At 40.2% G+C, this 27,213-nt stretch overlaps 2 protein-coding genes across 5 annotated transcripts in view; one reads left to right on the top strand and one right to left on the bottom strand.

Annotated features, from left to right (window-relative positions):
• The window catches only part of LOC129708000 (proton myo-inositol cotransporter-like), a 55,502-nt gene extending 50,053 nt beyond the window's left edge, over nucleotides 1-5,449 (top strand). For 2 of the 3 annotated variants that reach the window (XM_055653556.1, XM_055653554.1), the window contains 3 exons: nucleotides 778-927; nucleotides 1,193-1,249; nucleotides 1,555-5,449. In XM_055653556.1, the coding sequence (XP_055509531.1) occupies nucleotides 778-927; nucleotides 1,193-1,249; nucleotides 1,555-1,589 (242 nt within the window). In that variant the 3' untranslated portion in view covers nucleotides 1,590-5,449. Of the gene's footprint in view, nucleotides 1-777 lie in introns of all 3 variants that reach the window. The other variant, XM_055653555.1, reaches the window with a different exon arrangement.
• Nucleotides 5,450-5,547: 98 nt separating this feature from the next.
• LOC129708001 (uncharacterized protein C12orf40-like) overlaps nucleotides 5,548-27,213 on the bottom strand; it is a 43,689-nt gene continuing 22,023 nt past the window's right edge. The window contains exons 6-10 of one of the 2 annotated variants that reach the window (XM_055653557.1): nucleotides 24,037-24,231; nucleotides 22,358-22,476; nucleotides 20,734-21,263; nucleotides 16,158-16,240; nucleotides 5,548-8,335 (exon numbers count right to left, since the gene is read on the bottom strand). In XM_055653557.1, coding sequence (XP_055509532.1) covers nucleotides 7,937-8,335; nucleotides 16,158-16,240; nucleotides 20,734-21,263; nucleotides 22,358-22,476; nucleotides 24,037-24,231 — 1,326 coding nt within the window. In that variant the 3' untranslated portion in view covers nucleotides 5,548-7,936. The remainder of the gene's footprint in view (nucleotides 8,336-16,157; nucleotides 16,241-20,733; nucleotides 21,264-22,357; nucleotides 22,477-24,036; nucleotides 24,232-27,213) is intronic. The other variant, XM_055653558.1, reaches the window with a different exon arrangement.

Genomic DNA, 27,213 nt, shown 5'->3' with positions numbered 1-27,213 from the left:
AGCACATGGCTTTCTATTTTAAATCCATTTCATTGAATTCAGAGGAATACATTTCAGAGCTAGAAATGTGCTGAAATGACAATATAGTATGTTTGATACTACTGCCGAGTAATAGATTCTTGGTAAATATGTGATGATACATTCCTTAATCCAGGATTTATTTTAATGGAATCTGTTAGATTAATTAAGCAGCCCAGGAACTGAAAGAAAAGCCATTTAAAGTACAGGATTATGTACTGCTAAAAAGAACATAAAGTACTGTCAGAATCTTTTAGGCACAAAGCTTTTGTTTCCATCCAATTTACATATTCAATTTGAATTTTAAGTTTTTTAAACATGCACATGCAGATAAAATGGTATCTTCTGTGCCCCCTTGTGACCACAAGTAATTAATGAAAAGATGTATTTCTTAAAATATGTTTATTTGAGGTTTCGGTACAGGTACAATACCAATTTAATGCATTTAGGGTAGATGGGAATCTATTAGATTTATTGAGGTTTCAAGTTTCCAGTTTCTAATGTAGTATACCTATGAAATTAATGTCTCCATCTGTAAAATTTTGAACATATTTATTTTTTCCATTATTTACATTTGATTCAAGACTATACAAATCTTTTCATTTTTTGTAAGGTATTATCAAAGTGCCTTTTGTACTGAGTAAAACCGTAAATACATTCTCTTTAGTATTAATCTCTGTTCAGTGATATCAATTTCTCCCCCATCACCCTTTAAGGCCATGTTAATGATTTGACTTTCTCTGGACTTTTGTGTTGCAGGTGTTTTCTTCTTGTATTCTGCGCTAGCTGCCTTAGGGTTGTTTTTCATATATGGATGTCTTCCAGAAACTAAAGGAATAAAGTTGGAAGAAATTGAGACCTTGTTTGAGAACCGACTATGTACATGCGGCCTTTTGGATTCTGATGAAGGTCGGCACATTGAATATATTCGAGTGAAAGGAAGCAATTATCATCTTTCTGATAATGATACTTCTGATGTGGAATGATCTGCTATGGTGTCTTTTATGATTGGTCTTAAGAATCAAGGAATATTGTTGTCCACCTACTCTGCTTCTGGTTTGGTGTCTGATTCTGCATTTCGATGCTGCTGCTTCAATTTAAAGAAAAATAATTGTTGTTTTTTATTTCTCTAACTTTGGTGATCATTTTAAACCATTGTGTTTTTATTTTATAGCCTCTAGTCCACTTGTTCAAAGAAGTGAAAATGAAGAAGGCATTGTTTGGTATACAGGTGGGCAAACAAATGTACTTTGATTTACCTGCTAACAGCACTTGCCGCTGATATTAGGCTCTGCATCTGCCACTATGATGTAGATTAAAAATGTAGCAAATAGGCATTTCAGATTATAGCTTTTATGTTCACAAATTATAACCTCTTTTAAAATAAAACCATATTAACTTAATTATAATATTCTTATGTGTTACACTAAAGTATTCAAAGTAGTCTGGTGTTGTGATGTATTTAAGTGCTGATAGTTGGTATCATGTGGGATGTTTCTGCTCATTTTCACTTTTGATAAACCAATTTTTCTTCAGGTATACAAAGAACTTTCTCACAAGCAACAACATGACAGGTTGTCATCTTTATCATTTGCACACGTTCTAGCAGTCAGATGCAGAGCAAGGTTCTTAAGAAACGTGTTTATCTGGAATCTTGGATAATGAATTCCGTAAAAAATAAAATATAGTAGAAAATAACTAAAAGGAATATTAAGAGCATTATTTAAAAGGTAGGCTTGATTGTTAATGGGAAGTATTTTTTCAGTGCTTAACACCATTGAAAAAGTGCTATAAATGTAATTATTTTGATAGACATTTATGTTTCAGCCTTGTTTTCTGTTTAAAAGACTCGTCTTGCTAGGTACCAGCATATGACATGCATATTGTATTGACAATGACATGCATATTGAACTTTGACTTACACTTGACAGTGACATGCATATTGTACTTTTGAGTTTTACGTATTTTTCAAAGTCACAAAGGCATTTAACTTGCTGACAAAGAAAAGATCACAAATTCTGATACAAAAATACCACGTTATGTCTGCCTACAATTTTCTTTACTGTTACTTTGTTTATTAAGATTTTTTTTAAGCATGCCATTTGGCAGTGTTGTTCAAAATTGTATGTAGCAGACATGTGGCCTTTGACTTTCACTTTTCTATCATTGCCAGCTATAGGTGCTGAATATATTACTTATCACTACTCTACAAAGGTTGTCCAAGTACTTATGGGAACTGGAAGCTAAAAAAAAAAAATTGATTCAGGGTATGTGTTTTTTTTGATTTGTATAACTATAATGCTGCCTATTTTCTCTAATGATTTAAAAAAAATAAGAGGCCAGTCATCTACAGTTGTCATTATAACCAAAAAGAAATTTGTGGTAAAAAATGCATTCCACGGAAATAAATATGAAAACACGTATATTCTATCAGATGAAAATGTAGACATCATATCTCTAGGCAGACAACTTTTAATATAACATCAGACGAATCAATTTTGAGTTAGTGCAGTAAAACATTATGTGGCAGTTTAAAAAGTATCAATGAAAACCAAGTACTATTTGATTTCTGTGCTTAAACACAGAATGGAAACATTCACATCAAATTGAACATTTTAATTTATCAAATTTAGCGTTTCAGTATATCAGTATGCCTTTTATCATTTGTTAAATTATGGTTGATAATTGATGTGGCTGCACTTTTAAAAACAGGAAGCTCAAAGACTTTTGCATTTCAATGTGAATTAATAATGGTTTTGATTTTCAAACAGTACAACCAGAGCATAATGTATGTCAGAATTCAGAGCTCTGAAATGTGTAAAGAATTTTCTGTTAAATAGAAAATAACCAAATAACATTAATAAATATTACAAAAACTGATGCACACTGTATGTCACAACTACTTCATATTAATTTTGTATTGTTTCTGGTCCCAAGTGGTCTGATTGCTTTAAAATTGCAGTCAGTTTTTAAAACTATACATTTAACGGTATTCCTAGAGTTACAGTTTGCTACAATGGAACTAACCTTTTCCTTCTGTAATTTGAAAGCTGGGACTAATGGATGGAGCACCTCCAATCATTATCCATTTACCGTAACCCCTCATTTTAGCGATCCTTTTATAATAGATATTGGTTATAGCAGACAGTCCTGACCACACCACCCCAGCTCACACAACCTACCTGGCCACTTACAGCCTCGGCTTCCAGCGCCATCTCCGGATCACAAGGTGTACCAGCAAGCCCTTCATTCTCGGCACGGTTTGGTCGACATGGCTGTTGCAGTCTGTCCTTCAGCGCTTTTTTCAGGCTACTACCTCCGACTGGATGCGCTCGGTGACTGTGGGGTTCCCTCCGCTCAGCATCAATCTCTTCCACTCCCCGCTCCACCGCCCCTCTTCCTCCTTCTCCCAATGGTCTGTCTTCTCGGCTTCTCCCCCCTTCCTCCAACGCCGCCTCCTCCTTCCACCAGAGTCGCCACATACTCTACATTGGAAGATGTCGGTGACTGCAGGGGAGAAGGTGGGGCGGGTAGTGGACAAAGTGATTGCCGATAGGAAGAAGTGGCAGCTGTTGAGAGGGGAGAGAGCCCCACGGTGACCGAGCGCGTCCTGTCAGTAACAGCGGCCCAACGACCTGTCCCCAGGCACTACAAAATGAGCCGCTACATCAACTGGACCGTGCAGTAGCTGTTGAAGAAAAGCTCGCTGGTGCAGACCAGCTGCATCGGCACCTGGCTTTATGGTGAAACAACAGCGTGCTGGATTAACTCAACAGACTGGATCAGTCCATAGAAGGGTCTTGATGTCACCTGTTCATGTTCTCCAGTGATGTTTCCCGACCCGCTGAGTTACTCCAGCATTTTGTGTCTGTTTGTGTATTAATTATGATCTGCAGGAAAGAACTGCAGATGCTGGTTTAGATCAAAGATAGACACAAAATGCTGGAGTAACTCAGTGGGACAGGCAGCATCTCTGGAGAGAAGGAATAGGTGATGTTTTGGGTCGAGTCTGAAGAAGGGTCTCAACCCGAAACGACACCCATTCCTTCTCTCCAGAGATGTTGTCTGTCCAGCTGAGTTACTCCAGCTTTCTGTGTCTGCAGTTCTTTATTTCAAGTACATACAATGATAATACTTTACTTGGTTATACGGGACAGTCGGCAATAACTAACACCATTCCCCAATCCCCACGCATGGTCCGATATAACGAGGGTTTATTGTAATGTCAACTTTGTCACCTCTTGTCTCAACACATTTAACATCAACATTCTTTCTCATCCCTGATGTAGAGGTCAGTTCCAATTTTGTACTGGTGAAGAAGGGGGTCATTCCTCTGAGATGAAAATAAATTATTGGAGTGGGAAGGAAAGCATTATTCTTTGTAATACTGCTATATTTGTTCAGAAAGTGGTTCGGGTCACTACTATTTGCTGAAATTGAAAAAGAATTGTGACATTTTTCACCATTTTATAAAGCTCAATCACAAACTTATGAGTATGTATTAGCCATGTATTTCAAAGTAATAGATGAAGTAAATTTGCCTGACAAATTATATGAAATATGCTAATTACTGAATTGTTGCAATATTTTTAAATTTTAGTTTTTAAATTTATTAGTTTTACTGCACTGCAAGGAGCTTCGCTCATCTCCCAATGAAGAACTTAACTTCAGAAATTGTATTATGGTCAGATTATATGTTTGTATGGATTTGAAGGGACCTTTTTTGGATGACATATGTCTCGAACAGTACTTTTTGAAAGAATACTTTGTGGAACTAGTTGAATATATTAGGATTACCAAGGTCATCTTTTCGATGTTCTAGTATTTATTTTCCAAAGTTACCATGAAAAAGATTTGTCAAAAACAACAATATCCATAATCAATGCAAAGTTTACAAAGTAATACAAATATATATAAACTTGACAAGCAGTGTTTAACACTAACGGTGATGCTCAAGTGAAAATGGTTAATCAAAATTTGGATCTATTTTTCTTGTTATTCCATGCTATTAGTGTTCTGTTTAAGATGAACCCTGTTGGATGAGCCAAAATTACTCACCATTTGTAAAACAATTTTTTGCAACCTGGCAACATTTGAAACAAATTTTATTTTAATAACCATTTTTTTTTTTTAAACAGGTAGATAAACATTTTATATAATACAGGAAGTTGAAGATCACCATGAGATATGATATTTAGATACCTTGGCAATTCTGATTCAGTATTCAGTTTTTTAATGCGGATATCTATCATCTGAGTGACCTTATTAAAATCTGAAATTTTTGTACATTAGTGTTGTAAAATTATGTTTGTTAATGTTACTGTACATTTTAATATTGTTGCTTTATATAAAAGTAAATGGGTCCAGTTATTGAATTGTTGACTAATAAATCAGCTGTCAAGGGAAATAATAAATATTAATTGATCAGCAACATTGTCTTCAAATCTTATTTGATACATGAACATTTATATAATATTGTCAAATTAGCATTATTGTGAATATGTATTCACAATTTTGAAATAACAAATGCAAATAAGACTAAATATTAGTTTCCCCAGTGTAACATTTTATATTAATGTTAGCTATCTTTACAATTAAACATTTCCTCTCCAAAATTTAAATCGAGCATTTAAACATTTTGCCATGAATTTTTTTTTTTGTTTGTTTTTAAATCTCCTCTCAATCAAAAGGCCAAGAGATCTGTAATTGGCTTTAAAATATGTGCAAGGTCAATTTACCAATAGATTTACCACATATTATTGCATGCAAGTCTCCAACCTGAACAAAACCACTTGGTAAATGTTCTCTTTCATCCATCTTTTTTCTGTAACGGGTCTCGATTGAGCCTTGCATCGATACTTGGGTTGTGCAACCAATGGGTATTCCAAGTAACTAAAACATCAGCAATTTTATGTAGATTTATGTTTCCTTCAAAATGTGTCTGATTCATCAGTGTTAGAATCTCCACACTTTTATGATTTGTCCAATAAGTTAAACTTCTCTTCTGGTAAAAGAGATGAGCAGACCCATTGATACACTTTGCATGACAGCTAATGGTAAACATTTTGCTCCCCACCTGCAAGCATGACATTACAAAGTCTGTAATTTGAAAAATACATTGCCAAATCTTTACAATCTCGTTGAAGTAACTTTCTGCAGACTTTCCCTTATTTTCCTTTTTTCCTCTACAGACTTTCCAGTTCACACGATTGTTCCCTACAATCTTAGAGTTTAAGAAATTAGTACCAGCTCGGTGTGCAGTAATTTTCCAATTCTCTTTTGTAAATTGTGCTTAAAGTTCAAAGATTGAATGGTGTCTAAATGGGTAAAAGTAAAGCTGCAACAGAAGTGTGAGGCTGGTGTGGAACGAGTTCCACGTCACACAGTGAGAGGTGCTCGGTATGAACAGGAGAGGAGAGAGCAATATTCGGAGAATAAACTGGATCATCAGTTGTGTTTGTGAAAGTGAAGTGTGGGATTAGTGAAAAGAATTAATAAATGCAGTGCAGGTGTGACGGAAGGTTTAATGGTAGTTATTGTAAAGAGAATTGGTACAAAAGAAAAACAATTGGCACCAACAGAAATGATGAAATTAAGAACATAGGTGGTTAATGTACATTGGATGTATCTGTTATGGAAATGGTTACTATTGAGTAGAAGTGAAAAGCCTTAATAGAAGGGTGATGAAGACCAGATGTGTTTATCTTTTATTTCCCTCATTAATTTAGAAATCAAAAGCTTAGGATGCATTAATAGACATCAGCACCTTTGCCAAGCACCTGTTTTCAGCACTAAATCCAGATTCTAGCAAAAATGTTGCACCTATTTCTTGCTGGTATCCAATAAAAGTAAAAAATAAAAGGCTGCACCAGCTCAATCTGCAAAAATAATTGCAGAAATATTCTGCGGGTCCAACATTATGGAGAGAGAAACTTTCAACATTTTGGGTTATTGACCCTTTGCCTCAAATGTGATATGTTTCAGGGGAAGAAGGGTGGATCAATGTTCCCAGCCTATTATAGACATAATAGGTGTATCATTCCACCTCTCCTATGCAACTTGATTAACAGTTGTTCTCTTACTTTTCTCATTTAGATGTGGATTAATTGACCTGAAATACTAACTGTGTCCCTCTCCACAGATTCAGCATGACCTCTGCTTCTGATTCATGCAAAAACAATTCCACATATGGGTCACCGAAACTATCAAAAGAAAGAACTTAATTGAGATGTTACAATACTGATTGTAACATCTGACTATCGGTAGAATTCACTTCAGACTTAATCCCAAACCTGGGATCAATCTTGTCCATATAACTTAATGCCACGGAAGGTAGTGGATTTATAACAAAATAGCTAATGGAAAGATAAACTATTATAACTATCTCCATAATATGTAGCATCAAGTAGATAAGGATATTAATAACTAAAGGTTTCAGGAAAAACACTTTGACTTCAGTGCCATGTGCCAAAGCATTATTGAGGACAGTGAATTAAAAAAAAAAGTCCTGTAGGTCTTGATAGGTCACGTATATGTCATTGAGTTTATCTGTTGGTTCCTTTTGTTTTATTACATTCTGAGTGGTAGTTAAGTTACAGACTTAATTTTCACTTTGAAATATTTGATTTACCTGTTCAGACTCTGGAATTTGAAATTCACTGTTGTCACAGCTACTGTGGATTAAAACAGAACCACTGGTCTTTTGCTAACCACTAATTTTGCTCTTCACTATTTTTTCTCTTTCCTTCACTTTTGGCTTTAAGACATTTTGGTTCATCCACTACTTCCAAAGGCAGCCTACAGCCAATATTCAAATATTCTTCTGTTTGTGTATCCAAATAGTATAAACATATATTTGATGGCCTGCAATGGCCCCTAGTGGTATGCACAAAATAGTTTTGGTTATCTTCCAGACTGCTTAGTTCTTGCCAAGAAGAACAAGACTCTCTGTGGCATCTGATAAGTTGCACTGTATAGCAACATGCATCAATGAACATTCAGTCTGTGTCCATGCATCTTGACCCTGAAATGACTTGGTGCATATAATATTTTGCTCAAAAGCATAAGTCTCTGATTTACAATACATTGAAGATGGTACAAACTGATCATGATTTTCTTTCTGTTCAATATTAAACAGGTTTGACTCGTCTGAGTAAATAGAAAAAGGACAATATCGGCCTGTACTGTTTGTTCCCCTTGAGCTTTCATGAAATGGTGCACTTTGGACGTTTTCTCCAACAGGCTTGTCACCAAGATGCTTATCCTGAACTTGGCCGTTGTTTACAACTGAAGCATCTAATTGCGCATCTAATTCTGACTGGACAAAGGGAAATAATTGAGAGAGAATAATTAAGGGAGAATTACATGAGTCCTTTTAATTGTAATCTACAAAAGAGCATCTGTCATAACATGCAACGTCAGTTTAAGGACTTTATGATTTACACTTTCTGGACAACTCCCAATATACCTTGAGCATAATGAAATCTAACAAACCCCTATCATTTCTTCCTCCTTCTGATATTCATTTTTTGCACTTAATTTAATTAAGGCTTTGGTAAATAAATTGTATGAGCTGAAATTAATTATGTTTTCTATTTATCCAAGAACTAATACTGTGTTTATTATTAAAAATTAGAAAGTCCCTTTCCTTCCTTGTGTACGAAATCTTTTTTATTGTTTGTTTATCCAGTTGAGTAACTTCCATCAGTAATGGGCCTGTCCCACTTAGGCGATTTGTTTTGGACGACTGCCGCAAAATTTTCACCATGTTAAAAAAAATTCTCGGCGACAGTGGTGACAATTTTTGCTGTTGTAGGTTGAAGGAGGAGTTGTCGTAGGTTGTCGCCAGGTGTCGTAGGTGAATTCCATTAAAATGAATCCCTGGCAGTCGCCTAAAGAATCGCCTAAGTGGAACAGGCCCTTAACTTCTCTCAATTTTTTTAAATATCAGAACAGTAACATTGTGACCATTTTTTTCCCTTTATTTCTTCAACTGTGCAATAATACTACATAGTAGGCTTCTCTGGAAGGTTAAATCTCATGGGTGCCAGTTAGAGTTAGCTAACGATATAGTGTGAAAGATACATCTTCTAGATGCGCTGGGACGCATCCTCAGTGATGTGACCTGAGGTCATCGGGTGTTTCGGGTCTCGCAACATCAGACACCCTCGCCCAGGCGACCCAGCCGGGGTTGATCAAGCGACTTGCGTCCCAGCAGCAACCGCTCACGGATCAGCCCTCTTAATCCAAAGCCACCTAGTGGCTTTCTCTGTGACTTCACTTGCGGATTGATTGGCCCTCTTCTTTGCCATCCCCGTAATGCCCAACTGGTTGAGGACTTTGCAGAGTAAGCATCCTGCAAAGCCTTGACGGCCCACCTCCATGGGCTCATAGTATGTCTTCCAGCCGCAGTCCTGGCACATCTCCACCAGTTCCTGGTACTTTGCGCGTTTCCTCTCATTAGCCTCTTCAATACGCTCTTCCCAGGGCACTGTCAGCTCCAGAATGATCAGATGTTTTGTCACTTCGGAGGTGATGATCATGTCTGACCGGAGTGATGTTGCTATGATGTGCTGTGGAAATTTCAGCTGTTTGCCCAGATCAATGTGTAACTGCCAGTCAGTGGCTGTGTAGAGGAGGCCCGTCCTTGTTTTTGCTTGTGGTCGGGGCTTCTCTCCAGCTTTGACAAAAGTGATTGATTTCTTTGGGGTGTGGTAGTGTTTGCTGTTACTGATGGCGGTGGTTATGCTCTCAGCAACCACCTTGAGCACCTGGTCATGGCGCCACCAATAGCGACCTTCCCCAAGAGACTTTGGGCAGCTGCTGAGGAGATGTTCTAAAGATTCTCTTCCAGAGCAAAGTGGACAGGAAGGTATCTCGCTCTTGCCCCAGATGTGGAGGTTTGCTGGGCTTGGTAGGGTATCGTAGACAGCTTGGACAAGGAACCGGACGCGCTGGAGGTGTGCCTGCATGATGTTTGACCAGGTAATCCTGCACTGCGGTATGTTCTCCCACCTTGTCCACACTCCCTGCTGCCTGAGCCCCACCGTCCTGCTCACATGCTCTTCCTCCACACCTGCTCGGACTTCTTCCTGGATTAGATGGTGTCTCTCCTTGCCCCGGGCCTTGCCAACCTTGGGGAAGTATCCCAAACCCGCTCTGCCAGTTGACATGACTCCCACCAATGTATTTTGCCTAATGCGTGACTCTGCCACCTCCATTGCTTTCTCCACACTCCATTTCCTCCCTGGTCTCACCTCGATGCCATTCGATGACACCTTCTGGTCACTAGAGTCCCTGTACTGCAAAGCTTCTCTTGTTCGCACCACCATAAACTCTTCTGTTAGGCCATTGAATGGGAGCTGCAAGATATTACTGGTCCCATATAGTGCAGCACTGTTGAGGCTGCGGGGAAGGCCAAGCCACCTGCAGAGAGAGCTGCCGATCTTCCTTTCGAGGTACTCAACTGTGGTCAATGGAACAGCGTAAACCAGCAGAGGCCACAGGACTCTGGGCAGGATGGAATGCTAATAGATCCAGGCCTTGAATCTGCCTGGCAGGCCTGACGTCGACTTTGGTGAGCAAGGCTTCAAGGTCTTTGATAGACTTTTGAATGGCGGCCGAGTCTTTCAGAATTGCGTCAAAAACCTTCCCCAAGCTCTTGACAGGTTGCTCAGTGATGGAGGGAATGGCAGTTCCAGATAGTACGAAGTGGAATCTGTCAGTCACCTTCCCCTTCTTCAGCACCATGGACCTTGACTTTGTTGGCATGAAACTCATCCTTGCCCAGGTGATAGGTTTCTCAAGACCTTGTAGGATCCACCTACTTCCTGGGACCGATGTTGTGGTGATGGTAAGATCGTCCATAAAAACTTTTATTGGGGGCTGTCGTACACCAGACTTGGTTAGGGGGCCTCTGCATTCTACCTCGGCTGACTTGGCCACCATGTTCATGGCAAAAGCAAAAAGAAAAACAGAAATGGTGCAGCCCTTTATTATTCCTTTTCCAAGTTAATGCCAGTCCGATGTTTCTGACCCAGAAAGTCACCCTCAGCCTGAAATTATGGTAATCCAGGATCAGGACCTTGATCTTGCTGGGAACATGGTGTCATGGTAGTGCAAGCTCAACTAGTTTGCGCGGCATGGACCCATAGGCACTGGCGAGGTCCAACCACAGAACAACTACGTCGTCTCTGTTTTCATGGGCTTCTTTGATGAGTTGCATGACTACTCCAGTGTGCTCCAAACAGCCGGGAAATCCCGGAATCCCACCCTTCTGTACTGAGGGGTCAATGTAGCTGATTTTGATGAGAAACTCAGTTAATCTTATGGAGACAATGCTGAAAACACCTTTCCTTCGATGCTCAGCAGCGAGATTGACCGAAACTCAATGATGTTCTTTTAGTTTTCCTCTTTCGGGATCCAAACTCCCTCAGCGCACCTCCACTGGTCAGCAACTCTCCCCCTTCGCCCTACCACCTTCAAGTTCTTCCATAGGTGTCGAAGGAGTTCTGGGCAGCGCTTGTACACTAGGTATGGTATTCCACTAAGGCCTGGAGCTGAGGCTGAGCGTGCCGCCTTGATGACCTCCTCAACCTCCTTCAGACTCGGCTCCCTCAGATTGAACTCTGTTGTGGGGGGGCTGGGCTGATGAGATCTTTGTTGAGTTCAAGCTCCTGTTCCCTCATTGGATCGCTCAGGGTGTCATGGAGGAAGCAATCTACTTCATCTGTTGAGCACATGAGGCGGCCATTGCGCTTGTCCCCAAGTAATCTCTGGTAAAGACAAAGGGATTGAAAATGAACGTTGCTCGCTTCCTAGCTCTCACTCTTCCTCTTCTCCTGTGCCATTCTGCTTTGCGGAGGGTCATAAGCCTTTTCCTTAGGATGTTTTGTAGGTCGGCCAAGGCTTGCTTCTCCTCTTCGATAGATGTCTTGTACCGGTTTTTGAGGGTTTGAAGCTCCAGCCGCAGTTGATGCATTTTGGTGACCCTGCGGTTCATGGTGTAGGTGGTGGGCTTGGTGATACCTTTCTCGCGATGGCCAAATCTTTCCAAGGCATAACTGACTATGATGGCAGTCATTGTTTGGAGTCGCGATCTACATCTCCTTTGGCTGTGGCTTGAATGATGTCGGTCACGTCTTTGTCGAACTGCAGCCATTCATTCCGGTTGCTGGCTGGGGGCCACCAAATCCGTTGCTGTGGAACTACTCTGCAGGAGTTGGGAGACTCTAGTGCGTGGAGGGACTGGACTCTGTGGTGAGTCCTGGCTGGGCTGCTCCTACGTCTCACCAGGTTCAAGACCTGTGTGCTGCACTTCTTTCTCCTTCTCCGAGCATTTCATTCTTGCCTGATGGATTTTTAGGCCACGGTGGTTCTTTACAGCTTTCCACAAATGCATCTTAGAATTGGCTGCATGGAAGAAAACAGACGGTGGTGAGAGAAGTTTGTACACTATGTATGGTACGCCACTAAGGCCTGGAGGTCAGTGACTAGTGGTGTACCACAGAGGTTGAGGCCAAGCCCAATGCAGTTTGTTTATATCAACCACTTGGATGAGAATACACAAGGCATGATTAATAAGTTTACAGCTGAAATTGGGTGGTATTGTAGACTAAAGATGATTTCCATAAATTACAGCAGGATCTTGATCAGCTGGGCAAGTGGGCCGAGGAATACTTAATGGAGTGTAATGCAGGCAAGTGCAAAGTATTTTGGGAAGTCAAACCACAGCGAATGATATGGCCCTGGGGACTGTTGTAGAGCAGAGGGATCTAGGACTACTAATACACAGTTATCTGAAAATCGCGTCCCAGGTAGGTAGGGTGATCACAAAGGTGTTGGGTAAATTGACCATCTGTCAGGGTATTGAGTTTTGAAGTTGGGATATTATGTTATTATTAGAAAATGTTGGTGATGCTGCATTTGGAAAAAAGTGCTCAGTTTTGGTTACTCTGCTGGAGGAAGACTGGCATGAAGCTGGAAAGAGTGCAGAGAAAAATTATGAGAATGGTGCTAGGACTTGAGGGCCTGAGTTATAAAGAAAGGTTGGACAGGCTAGGACTTTATTCATTGAAGTACAGGAGGCTGAAGGGTATATAACGGGAACAGATCGGGTGAATGCACAGAGTACTCAAGTTAGGGGAATCAGGAACTCAAGGATACAGGTTTAAGGTGAGTGTGGAAATATTTAACAGGATCTTGAGGACAATTTTTTCACTTGGAGGGTATAGGTATATGGAACGAGCTGCCATGAGAGATAGTTACAGCAAGTACTATCACAGCATTTAAAATACATTTGGACAGGTACATGGATAAGAAAGGTTCAGGGGCATATGGACCAAATAGGAACAGCATAAGTGGGGCATCTTTGTCTACTTGAAGAGTTAAGGGCCTGTCCCACTTTGGCGATTTTTTAGACGAGCGCAGGAGATAGCGCTCACCACATGGTCGCCACATATTCGCTGGTGGTCTCTGGTGAGTCTCCTTCATGCTCGCGAGGAGTTCCCGCATTCTGGGAACTAGCCGTGGCCTCAGTATAGTCACTGAAAAATTTTCAACATGTTGAAATTTTTTCTGCGACCAAACATTGGTCGCCATGGAGAAAATCGATAATCCTGTAGTCGTAGGTGCAGTTGTAGTGGGGTCGCCATGTAGTTATAGGTAGTCATAAGTAGTTAGTGAATTGCCTTTGCTGAGTGGGCATTTTCATTGGCTCATTGGGGTAAAAAAACGTAAGCACGAGTCTTCAGAACCAAGGGTAACTGACCGGTAATGTTAAATACCCGCCAATACTTCACAGCTGTGTATCTCTGGCTTATTAGAAGTTGCCTGGCTTCTTAAAAGTGTCTCCACTCCTTCTCTCTCCTCCCCCCTCTTTTAAAGGACACTGTGCTACCCATCTTAATCTTCCTGTTCATTGCGGTGTGTGGCTGTATCATCTTGGCTTTGCGCCATGTGAATATCAGACAGCGCTACCCGGCCCCCGCTTTTGCGGTGTGCGTGTGTGTGTTCCACTCTGACAGTCGCCGTTGCAGTTCATGGTTTTTCAGGCGAGTGCCGCGAACTTGACAGCCGCCTGCAGTCCCGCTGAAAAATCACCTAAGTGGGACAGGTCCTTTAAGCCAAAGGGCATACTTTCATGCAGTATGACTATGACTTTACACTCCATTTCATAGGACTAGATCCATAATCCCTCCATTTCTGTAACATCGTGGAAACAATCTCACTACAATACTAATCTTTTAATATTTAGTCATGCTTTATTTTGGCTGGTCAATTTTACTTATTTGATTCTATACTGTCCATTCATGTTTCCAATAATACTGGTTTTAATTTATCAAAGATCTTAGGTTTTTGCTATTGTTGATTTTAGAGAGACATGGCTTTAAAGTGATTAAGGATGGGAAACTCTATTTAGGAAGGACCAGCAAAAATGGGACGAGGGCAAAGAAGGAAAGCAATGCAGTGATGGGATAGACTTGGTTTGGAAAACCAGATGTAATCTGTATGCATGGGGCTAAAATACAGAAAGGGATAGGTGGTATAGAAGTCATTAAACAGGAAAGATATTCAAGAAATTAAACGTGAAATGGAGATGCATACAAGGATGCAATTATATTCATGGGTGGCTTAGGACTGGCCAAACCAAATTAACAATATAAATGTGGGGAGGAATGCATGGAATGTATATATGATACACTAATTTGAGGATCTGACTAGAGAGCAAGCTGTCCCAAGCCAGATATTATGCAAGGAGAAAGGAATTAATAATAATGTGCTTTTAGAGTCCCTTTGAGAAGACACCATAACAGAAACCTCAGATGCTGTTTTACAAAAAAAGAAAAAAAAACTGGAGTAATTCAGTGGGTCAGGCAGCATCTTGGAGGACATGGATAGGAAACTTTTCGGGTCAGACTGGAGAAGTATCCTAATTCAAAACATCACCTATCCATGTTCTCCAGGGATGCTGTCTGACCTGCTCAGTTACTCCAGCGCATTGTATCTTTTTCAGGAGAAGTTTAGTAAATTAAATGAGCAAGGATATGGCAGGTGCAATAAAGTGTGTGATCATCCAATTTGCTTTAAAAATGTATATTCTTTCAGTAGGAAGTGGTTGAAATATTCTAATGCTCAGCCACATCTGGGTATCTTTGCTGACTGAGAGTTAACATGTAAAACCTGCAAGCAAACTGGAAAATAAACAATATATTGTCCCGAAGAATAAGTATACAAATGTCTCACTCAAGGTGATATAATTGAAATCTACAAAATTCTTAATGGATGTGACAGAATAGACGCAAAGTTTGTCTCCTCTGGCTGGAATGTCAAGAAACTGATGTCATAATTTCAGAACAAGCAGTGAGGCTTTCAAAGCAAGGTTCAAAATATGAATGAATGAATAGTTTATTTCGGTCATACATTAAAAAGAACAAAACTTTACAATCTGTGTGAATATGAACCAACACTGTATACATTTCACACAACGTTCACATATTCAATGACCGAAAAAGGAATAGGCTGAAGCCACAAAGCTTATTTTTGCCTATCGTATACAATCCATAAAATAAGATAACCGAGAATATCAGCATTACAAAGGAAAAAAAAAAATTAACTCTCAATTGTAATCCTTGCTTATTTTACATTTTAATCATTTTACATTATAATCCTTAATTATTTTACATTTTAAGGCTTTTTTGAAACTCGACAGAGAGCAACAAAATTTCAACTCATCACTAAGCCTGTTCCATAACTTGACTCCCAAAATAAATTTATCTCATCAGATAATCATGAAACTTTAACATTTTCTTCACTCAGAATAGAAATGTAGACATTATGGGAAGCAAACAAGAAATAATTAGTACAGTACAGTGGCAATGAGGAAAAAGATCAGCCACAATCTTATGGAATAGTGTAGCAGGCATGAGAGATAAAATAGTGTGCTCCTGCTTCTTCTTACGCTCTCGTGAAATGCGTTAGCAACTTTCAAATGAACCTCTGTTGGTCCCTATGACAAGCACACTGCACCCAGCCATTGCTTCTTTATGAAATTGGCAACTAGCTATCACAGTGGTTGAGTCCAATATGTCTAAGGATTGTACATGTCACAGCAATGACAGATGATACTGCTACATACTCACTATATCAGAAAATGCGCTGCAATTCTCTGTTTCTTTTGGAGAATAGCTGGGCGATTGACTGCTTTCAAGTGAATCATTATACACTGCAAAAAGAAATATTCAATTAGTAATGAACTTTTTTTAATCTCACTTAGTCATGAAGGATTATTAATTTAAAAAACAGTTTCCCGTTAATCACTGCCCTTTCATACAAAGATGTTCATCTTAAGTACCAGTCATATGTATCCATATTCCAGACTATTTTGTTGTGCGAATAGTTCTTAATCACAAGATATTGTCAACTCCAGATTTAAGGAAATTATAATCCTTTTTTGGGGGTGCTTTAATCTATATGAGAAAGTAATCTGTTGGAACTGTTAACACCATTTACTTTCGTGCCATGTCAGTTAAGTTAATATTCTGACCCACGCAACTCGGCTTTGTTTCTTGAAACTCAGAACCAGGCCTGTACATGATTTCAACTGATGAAAGAAAACAAAAAGTTGGAATAGACAACAGATGCCCAATAAGATGTCCAATTTGTAATGTGTGAGATTATTCCAAATGAAAAGGAGCACTGCCGAAATCATCTGTATAGTACTGAGCAACAATGCTGTGAAAACTTCCAAATGGAATCATCATCTTGCATCAACAGCCCAAACTTAAAAGGAAAACCAGTCACACTTTCCCAGAGGAAGTGTGATGATATGCCTCGAAACAAAAATTACTGCATATCAGAATGTTTACCAATAAAATATTTTTGTAAGTCACTTATCTTAATAATCTCATCTCAATAATGGACTTAATAACGGGCCTTCAATAATGTATTATATTCTTCTGCCTTAGATAATAAAGGTGCTAAGAAAATTAGTCAGTCCTTTATCACATGATACTAATGTAGAATGGTTGATGAAGTATAAAACTGAATCACAACTGAGTGACAGAATGAAAATATCAGGTTGATTTGCAGTAATGTTAAAGAAGTTGACTGACATTTGTAATTCTGCTGTCCTTACTGTTTTCATGCTCTACACCTATGAAGAAGCACATGGAATTGATACAGAAATGTTACGAGATCTGTATGAGTATATGACAGGATAAAACACTACTGCGGACCATTGCATTAGATTTTGCACTGGCAGAACGGCTAGAATGACAGACAGGTGTTTTGGTATAGTAGCCAGACCTGGAAGTTACACTGGATATGTGTGCATATAGTGACTTATCCATCTACAAATATGTAGTACCCGCTTCAATCACCCCAAATAGCAGCAAACTAAACTTGAATTACACAATGTTAGCTTCTGCCGGATATTTAGGAGCCTCTCTGCATAATGGCAGAAGGTAGGCATAAAGTGATTCTCTAATTGAAGCATCATTATATATATATGCCTATACAGTAAGTGAACCTGATGCCCACCTTGTCTATGCCGAAAAGTATGAGCTCAAAACCTATGTCAAGCCTCAAGGACAGTTGGTATTGCATTCTTTCATCTCAATACAGCACAGATTATCTCGTAGGCCATTTGATGTGCACGTTTAACAGCCATCTTCTGTTGATTGATTCATCAAAGTCCTCCTCTAAGACCTCTGCAGCAAAAGTCATCTCCAGGCTTACCGTTTTACATGACGCTTGTCACTTTCAATTGGTGGCTCACCACATGCAAATTCTGCAAACAGGTTAAATGCTACACTGCGTGTCTATATATGATCTGGTGACTGGAAATGTTACATTGTGATGACAACATTTCCTCATTTACACTTTGTTCTGACTTTCACCACTACAAAGAGAGACTGCATTTCTCGATTATCTGAAAAGGAGAAATGTATTACGATTCAGAGTGTGATGAGAGGTTTTGGTGATGTTGGGGTGTATTAAAGATTAATTTATCCACTAACTAGCTCATACAGCAAAATAAATTATGGAATGAAGTAATAGTGGGATACAAGGAGGATTAGATACATGGAAAACTGTGAGCTCAATAAATCCTGCCATATTTTTATCTCCAATTTTACTGTACAGAAAAATCTAAAGGCAAGGGAACTTGGGAGAGTTAATGGAGATGTCTGAAGGACAGGTAGACACAAACTGCTGGAGTATCTCAGCGGGACAGGCAGCATCTCTAGAGAGAAGGAATGGGTGACGTTTCGGGTCGAGATCCTGTTTCAAGGACAGTCCGTATTACAGACACGGTGATACTGGTCGTTCTGTGCGCATGAAGGTAGATATATCTGAGGATGCCGTGGGAAGCTGAAGAAAAAAATTGTGGGAGCACTGGCACTGATAAGACTCATCCCTCAACATCAAAATCCTGGGACCATATTGATAGTATTGAATGCTGCAACCATTTCTTCCCTTCATCTTCTAGACATGGGTTCAGAGAGATCTATGAGAAGATTTAAAGGTAGACATAAAATGTTGAAGTAACTATGACAAGATTTATCTCTCTCCTCTCCATTAGCTGCATTAGACTAGACATGTCATATCAAGCAGCATGGTTAGTGCTGTCTGAATGTTATAAGTGTAAGGTGTTGGTGTAGGTATAAGTGTAAGGTTCTACATTGGATTGAACAAATGCATGTTAATCATAAATTTTGCTTCAGAAGCTGTCCAATTTAGTCCACTGACTAAATCCATAACCTTGCCTGATGCTTAGAGCACTGGAAATATGTAACCAACTTGACTAAGTGGATCAAGTTGGGGCCATGTCACACAGGACGCATGGCCCCAAAAAGATGCTGAAAGACACATCTGTTTAAAATAATGCAGTATCCCCTCTGACTGCAGAGATTACCTGGTTCATGGCGAAGGAGGATTTGGTACTGAGAACAATGCCTCAGCAGGACAAAGAAGTTCTGCGTGAATGGCAGAGGGAACAGGCCATTTCGCAAACTACCACCTATGCTCCCCATCATAAACTTCAGACCTCAACTGCACAGGACCTCATCAGTCATTTCAGAGCTCACATATCTGGAGTGAAAGCCACTCATTCTTGTGAACAAAGAACTGCCAAGGAAGATGATGGGGGTTGAGGGGGGTGGGATGATGAGAAAACAGTTAAAACACTGCATGTACACTACAACCTGGATGAATGGAGAATCAAAAAGTAGCAATCTGAAATGATTGATGCTTAAAAATGCCAAACCTGACTGTTTGAAACCAGACACACAGGCTTGTTCTGTTCTTGCCAATTCACATAAAGTGGCCATAAAACCTGTGCCATAGTGAGGACAGCATATTGGGGTAGTATTTAGTGCTGCTACCTTGAAGATCCAGAGAACCAATCTCAGCAGCATCTGTGTGGAGTTTGCCTCTAATGGGCCAAAGACATGCTGAATTGTATATTAACTGGCCACTATAAACAGCCCATAGGGTGGCAGGAAAATCATGGTTGTTGTAGTTGCAAATGAAATAAATTTGATTTGTGTTAATGTGCTTAATAGTTAGCAAGAATATGATAGCCCAATGGGCCAGTTTCTGTGCTGTATGATGCTATGGTAGTTATTAATGTAATAAATGACGAAGTAAATTAAATATTTACCATAAGGATTTTGGTGTAAACCGTTTTTGTTTCGGCCACCGGGTGGCGCCACCTCTGTGGCTGCCTCGCCAACAATCTGTTCATCTACTTCTCTATTTTTATTATTTTAAGTATGTTTTGAATGTTTGTTTTAATGTTTCTTAGTATGTCTTTGTGGGGGGGGTTGGGGGAAACCTTTTCCAGACACTTACGCTGACGGAGATGCGATTTTTCACTGTGTCGCATCTCCGTCCCCCCGCGGCCTAACATTGTGGACTAGTGCAGCCTTTCCCGGAGTCCAGCCCGGAACTTCAAGCCATGGCACGGACTTACCAACCCGGAGCCTGGGATCCTTTGCCGAGGATCGCCAGTGTAGGTGCTCCGACCGCAGAGCCTGTGGACTTTGAAGCAGCGGTCTTCATTAAGATAAGGCCGACTGGGGAGCTCCATGCCCGGATGTTCCGATCCATCCTGATGCTGGAGTTTTGATCATCCCGACGAGAAGGCTTGAACAGCAAACCATCTGCAGCGGCAAGCGCATGGGTTCAAGGCCCCAAACATGGATGAGCAATGTGGAAGATGTCTGAATTTTATTGCCTTCCATCACAGTGAGGAATGTTGATTCCACTGTGGTGGATGTTTATATTAAACTTTATTTTATGTGCTGTATGTATTTTTGGTTTTTCACTTAGTATGGCTGTATGGTAACTCAAATATCACTGTACCTGTGCATGTGACAATAAACGCAACATCAACTTGAACTTGAACTTGAAATGTTCTCACATTTTTATTTAAACATTCAGGAGCAATGATATTTGTGTTTCTTGCCTCCAAAACTTTTGTTTATTTATTTGTTTTCCTTTACACTCTTGTGCTCTGAATTCATTAACTGTATGAACGAGTTTGTTGTAAAAAATCTCAACCAGCAAGCAATTAAAAACACAAGTTCAGAGATTTGTTATAAAGTGCAAGAGAAAGACTGGGTCATTCCTCCACATATTTCTAAGAACACAAAAACATTAGGCACTGAATGTACACCAGGGTCTGTAAACATAAAGGTATTTTACAATGCTCACCTTTTCGTTTGCAATCTTGGCATCTCGAAGCTTCCCCAGGACCAATGACAACATTTTTCTGAATGCTGGATTCATCAAAGCTGTTTTCCAGAAACTGCTTGTCAAGTAAATGATTTTCACTAAAATCTTTTTCAATTGCTCCTTTAAATAAGTTGGATTTTGGTTGTATGAAAATACATTTATTTTTTGTATCTTCAACAGAAATTTTATGATTCACATCTAGATTTCTACATATGTCACTTCTGTTAGATGGAACTTTTGTATTCAAATCACTTTCAACTGGTGCCATAGGACAATGCATAAATTTCTCCTGACTTTTAAAGTTGGCTACAGGTTGATGCCTTTCCAAGCTGTAGCACTGAGTGTGAGGGAAATCACTGTCATAAGAAATAAAACTCTCCCTACCAGTTACAAGTTGTGTTGTGACGTTCTGCGATAAGGGAAATGCATCTTGTGCAGAAAAGGAAATATATTTTTCACCATTATTGAAATGAATACTTGAGTTCTCCATCAAGGAACCGCTCGATAACCTTAAAATACAGGAATAAAATATTAATTGCATTAAAATAATTGGTGTATTTTTAATAATTAAAATCAATACCGGTTCTTAAATGTTTTTATCCATATTATATTCATCTTCAAATGACAGCAGTTGCACGCATCCCCCAAATTCTACAATGTTTATGTAAAGTATTTTCAACACAGTTTCAAACACGTTAAAAAAATGTGTTTTGGTTTGGTAGGACAACCAGAAAGGCTTTCAAAATGGGTGACCCTGTAGTGTCCAAGATCAAGTATAATCTTCACAAGGCTAGCTGGGATGCCAAAGTTGATGTCAGGTGACTGTGGCAAGGCCTGAATGCCATCATCGGCTATAACTCAAAATCAAGGCGATCTCTTGCAATCTCCACCAGATGAGACATTAGTGACTGTTACACTGATTTTGAACAAAGTTACACGAAGGCTCATCCCCAATTCCATGCTGCCACTGTCCAATACATCTCAGTGATGGAATTCAGATCTGCTTTCATGAGGGTAAATTCCCAGAAAGTTGTAGGCCCAAATGGAGTTCCGGGGTAAGTTCTGAAATCGTTCTGGCCGTAGTGTTATCTGACATCTTCAACCTCTCCGTTTAAGTCCTCTGTTCTCACCTCTTTCAAAGAAAACTCCATCATTCCAGTTCCCAAGAAAAATATGTCAGCTTGGTAAATCTACGCAGTCATAGAGAAGATACAAACTCCACACAGACAGTACCCAAGATCAGGATCGCACCCGGTCGCTGTGAGGCAGCAGGTTTACTGGCTACGCCACTGTGCTGCACAGATCGTGAAGTTTGGATGTCTAGAACTTAAGAATAGTTTCCCCTTTGCTATTGACTCCTCAACCACACCTCTTTCACACCCCATTCCCAGATGCCCTGCCACCTGGTCTTATAATTAACTAGCCTATTCACATTTATATTGTTATGTATTTTAATATTCTTTTGCATTTCTTGGATTTTGCTCTAAAATTTTGCACCATTCTGCTGTTTTACGCTCGTTATTGTCTTTATTGTATTTATCATCAATACACAAATCTGATATGTTACTCTGGGATCTCCTTCCATATCACTGTTCATACAGACCTGGCATTAGAGTGTCTGGGTAAACTGTTATGATGTGTCACCAAATTTTCTTTGTTGGTAAGAGCAGTATGTTCAATGATGTCAATTCTTGGGGACGTGCCATCACTAATAAAATGTTTCTGTAAATTTTAGACCAAAAAATTACTATTAAAAATTGATCGCTCTCAGAATAGTTCCAATTTCGAACACAATGTTTGCAATGGTAGCATTTTTGAATAATATTACTATATTTAAAAAAAATCTTAGACTTGGATAATAAATTTGTGAAATATCCTTTGCACTGTTACCAAAAAGAATCAACGCCTGTGGGAGCTGAGAACACTGAATACAAATGAAGGTTGTGTTTAAATGTGTTTTACTTATCATTAATTGTGTATGATTAATCCCGTAAATACGTAAACACACAACAGCAAGAATTAATTGTTCAGCATTCATCCGAAAGTTTAGTTTTGCACAAATCTAGTGCATCTCTTCTAATAGTGATTCTTCTCATAGCATGGGTGGCTTTTTGCTCACTCAATAATTAGAATGCTTGACATAATGTTAATAGTCAAGTCAAGTCAAGTCAAGTCAAGTTTATTTGTCACATACACATACGAGATGTGCAGTGAAATGAAAGTGGCAATGCTCGCGGACAAACAACAAAACAACCAAACAAATTATAAACACAATCATAACACACATATTATTTTTACATAATAAATAAAGAAGGAAAAACGTTCTGTACAGTTAGTCCCTGGTGAGAAAGGCGTTTACAGTCCGAATTGCCTCTGGGAAGAAACTCCTTCTCAACCTCTCCGTTCTCACTGCATGGCAACGGAGGCGTTTGCCTGATCGTAGCGGCTGGAACAGTCCGTTGCAGGGGTGGAAGAGGTCTCTCATGATTTTGTTTGCTCTGGAGTTGCACCTCCTGTTGTATAGTTCCTGCAGGGGGGTGAGTGAAGTTCCCATAGTGCGTTCGGCCGAACGCACTACTCTCTGCAGAGCCTTCTTGTCCTTGGCAGAGCAATTCCCGAACCAGATGGTAATGTTCCCGGACAAGATGCTTTCCACCGCCGCTGCGTAGAAGCACTGGAGGATCCTCGGAGACACTCTGAATTTCCTCAATTGCCTGAGGTGGTAAAGGCGCTGCCTTGCCTTACTCACCAGTGCTGAGGCGTGTGATGACCATGTCATATCCTCAGAGATGTGGACTCCCAGATATTTAAAACAGTTCACCCTATCCACAGGATCCCCATTTATACTCAATGGAGTGTACGTCCTCGGATGATGTGCCCTCCTAAAGTCCATGATCAGCTCCTTCGTTTTTTTGATGTTCAAGAGGAGGCTGTTCTCCTGGCACCGGAGTGCTAGATCAGCCACCTCCTCCCGGTAGGCCCTCTCATCATTGTCTGAGATCAGGCCCACCACCACAGTGTCATCAGCAAACTTAATTATTGAATTGGAGCTGAACCTAGCCACACAGTCATGTGTGTACAGGGAGTACAATAGGGGGCTGAGGACGCAACCCTGGGGCGATCCTGTGCTCAGGGTGAGGGACTTCGATGTATTCCCTCCCATCTTGACTACCTGGGGCCTGGCGGTGAGAAAATCCAGGACCCAGGCACACAACATTTAAAAAAAACACCAACATTTAAAACATAATAACACCAACATTTTAAAAAAAATGCAAATTAAACCTGTAAAAGCTCTTGATCGCCACAAGTCGGGTCCCACATGGTAGAGATTTTTGTGCGGAGATTGTTTTGTAAAGGGTCATTTTTATCAGATATCCATGCATTTGTCTGAGGAAATCCATTTAATTTATTTGTCAAAGGACCTGAATTGTCCAGAATATTATATTGCATCAAATTTGATTCCACTCCATGAGAAAGCTACAGTAAAAAAAAAAGGAAAAAATATTCATAATCCCATTCAAGAACAAATTAAAATGTTGTCAGGAGAGGGAAATGCATTTCTTGAATTGAGGATATAAAATAGTGTTTAAAAATAAGAGCATATGGATTTCCAGTATAGATGCATTTTATTGTGAGTGCTTAGCAATGATTGGTATAGGTCTTACACAAATAGATGCATCAGATAGATAGTCTTGCCACTGAAGGAGAGAATTACACCGGTGAAATAATACACAAAAGCAGGAGCAAAAATTTGTATACTCCTTAAAGCTCATGAGCTTTAGCAAAGGCGACAATCATTTCAAATTAAAAGCTGGAGTATCTCAGTGAGTCAGGCAGCATCTCTTGAGAACATAGATAGGTGACGAGTCAGGACCTTCTTCAGACTAATTGCAGAGGATAGCAGGAAAGAAAGTTGAAAAAGAGGAGGGGAAGGAAAGAGCAAAGCCGGGTAATAGGTGTACGCAGGTGAGGGGGTCTTTTCATTGGCACGTTGTGGGATAAAGTCCAGAGATGAAAAGATAGGTGTGAGCCCAAAAGGATAAAGTGTTGCAAATTGTGAAGTTCGAGGATTGGAAGCTTACGAATTGAGAAGCCAGTGAAAGGAATGTAGGTGAAGGGGGAAGGGGAAAGGAGAATCATGTGCAAGATCAGGCTGGATTCAGAAAGAGAGAGGGGAGTGTGGGGGAAAGAAGAAGGGGAAGGGAGAAGGGGAAGGGGGATGTTTATAGCAGTTACCTTCCAGCTTTCTTTTTGGCCCAGCCCCCTTGAAATCAGTCTGAAGAAAGGTCCTGACCTGAATTATCACCTATCCATGTTCTCCAGACACTGCCTGATCTGCATAGTTATTCCAGCATTTGGTGGCCTTGTTCAGTAAATCAGCATCTGCATTTCCATGTTATTACATTAAATCAGTTGGAATTGACCGTCATGAAGCAAGTGCATGAGGTCCAAATATAATTTGAATGACTGTCGGAATAGAAACATTCTTGTAGTATATATGCACTGCATTTTTCTTGCGCAAAATTTATTATATTTAAGGTTTTTTTAATATTTCAATTATTTAAATCATAAATATGTTTAAATCGTCATTTAATATTTTGTAACGTTATACATTAAAAACTATCCACCCCCCACCCCTTGCCCTGCCGAATGAGAATTCTTCTGAAGTGAATTTGAGTGAGTTTATGGCCCTGTCCCACGGTACGAGTTCATTCCAAGAGCTCTCCCGTCTTTTAAAAAATCAAACTCATGGTAAGCACGGAGAATGAACGTAGTGGGTACGTCGGAGCTCAAGGACGTCTCTTAGCGGCTCATAACGCCAACAGCAGGTACTCGGGAAGACTCGCTAACGGCAGGTAAGCTCGGGAAGACTTGTGAAGATTTTTCAACATGTTGAAAAATTGTCCACGAGAGCCCCGAGTACCGACAAGCGGCCATTATCGTAAATCCAAGTTCGAATCAGGGCAAACTCGGGAGAGCTCTTGGAATGAACTCGTACCGTGGGACAGGGTCATTAGTGTTTCGCAGGACATCATAATCTCATCACATCCAAAACACAAATGGCAATGGCATTGAGCTCACTTTATATTTTTGGACAACCCCCGATAGTGCCCCCGGGGCATGAAGAATGAATGGTGGCCGGGAGAGGTGAGGGACAACTGTTCACGAGTTGATATGTCCGGATTGAGGCAGCAGTGGACTGGGCCACAGGAGGCCCTGCAGCAACGTGGAACTGGATCGGCAGCAACTGGATCGGGAGCCGCTCGAAGAGGCCGAGTGCACAGATCAGATGTGGCCGAAGCGGAACAGAATGGTGGAGCTGCTGTGGAGGACATCAATAACTTTGCATGGCCAGGCTGAACCTGCAATGCTACCAGGACAATGGGCCTTTATGGCCAAGTTAACATAGAAACATAGAAATTAGGTGCAGGAGTAGGCCATTCGGCCCTTCGAGCCTGCACCGCCATTCAATATGATCATGGCTGATCATCCAACTCAGTATCCCGTACCTGCCTTCTCTCCATACCCTCTGATCCCCTTGGCCACAAGGGCCACATCTAACTCCCTCTTAAATATAGCCAATGAACTGGCCTCAACTACCCTCTGTGGCAGAGAGTTCCAGAGATTCACCATTCTCTGTGTGAAAAAAAGTTCTCCTCATCTCGGTTTTAAAGGATTTCCCCCTTATCCTTAAGCTGTGACCCCTTGTCCTGGACTTCCCCAACATCGGGAACAATCTTCCTGCATCCAGCCTGTCCAACCCCTTAAGAATTTTGTAAGTTTCTATAAGATCCCCTCTCAATCTCCTAAATTCTAGAGAGTATAAACCAAGTCTATCCAGTCTTTCTTCATAAGACAGTCCTGACATCCCAGGAATCAGTCTGGTGAACCTTCTCTGCACTCCCTCTATGGCAATAATGTCCTTCCTCAGATTTGGAGACCAAAACTGCACGCAATACTCCAGGTGTGGTCTCACCAAGACCCTGTACAACTGCAGTAGAACCTCCCTGCTCCTATACTCAAATCCTCTTGCTATGAAAGCCAACATACCATTCGAACATACCATTAAGAAATCTACATTTATTACAACTTGTACTTGAATCATGAAAATGTTGTCAAAGCATGGCAACTCTTGTGTATGATCTCAGTATACTATTCCTATACATTTATATTTAACAAACATTGTGCTTATTTATAGTAATAACGGATGGCGCCGTAAGATTGCAGCCTCACCAGAAGTCTGTCGTCCTTTTCTTCTTTTGTTGTTTTTAGACTGTTGTCGAATGTATGTTTTAGTGGATTTTTAGCTTTGGATTATGTGGGGGGTGGGGGAAACTTTTTTTAATCTCTTTCCTCGACAGAGATGCGACTTTTTCCGTATCGTATCCCCGTCCGCACTGCGGCCTAACATCATGGAGCTGGCGGTCCTTTTGCTGGGGATCGACTTCGGGAGCTCCA

The sequence above is a fragment of the Leucoraja erinacea genome, chromosome 22, assembly GCF_028641065.1.
Source record: "Leucoraja erinacea ecotype New England chromosome 22, Leri_hhj_1, whole genome shotgun sequence".
Taxonomy (NCBI): domain Eukaryota; kingdom Metazoa; phylum Chordata; class Chondrichthyes; order Rajiformes; family Rajidae; genus Leucoraja; species Leucoraja erinaceus.
Note: the sequence above shows the minus strand (reverse complement) of the source record. Positions and strands in the feature narration are given on the sequence as shown.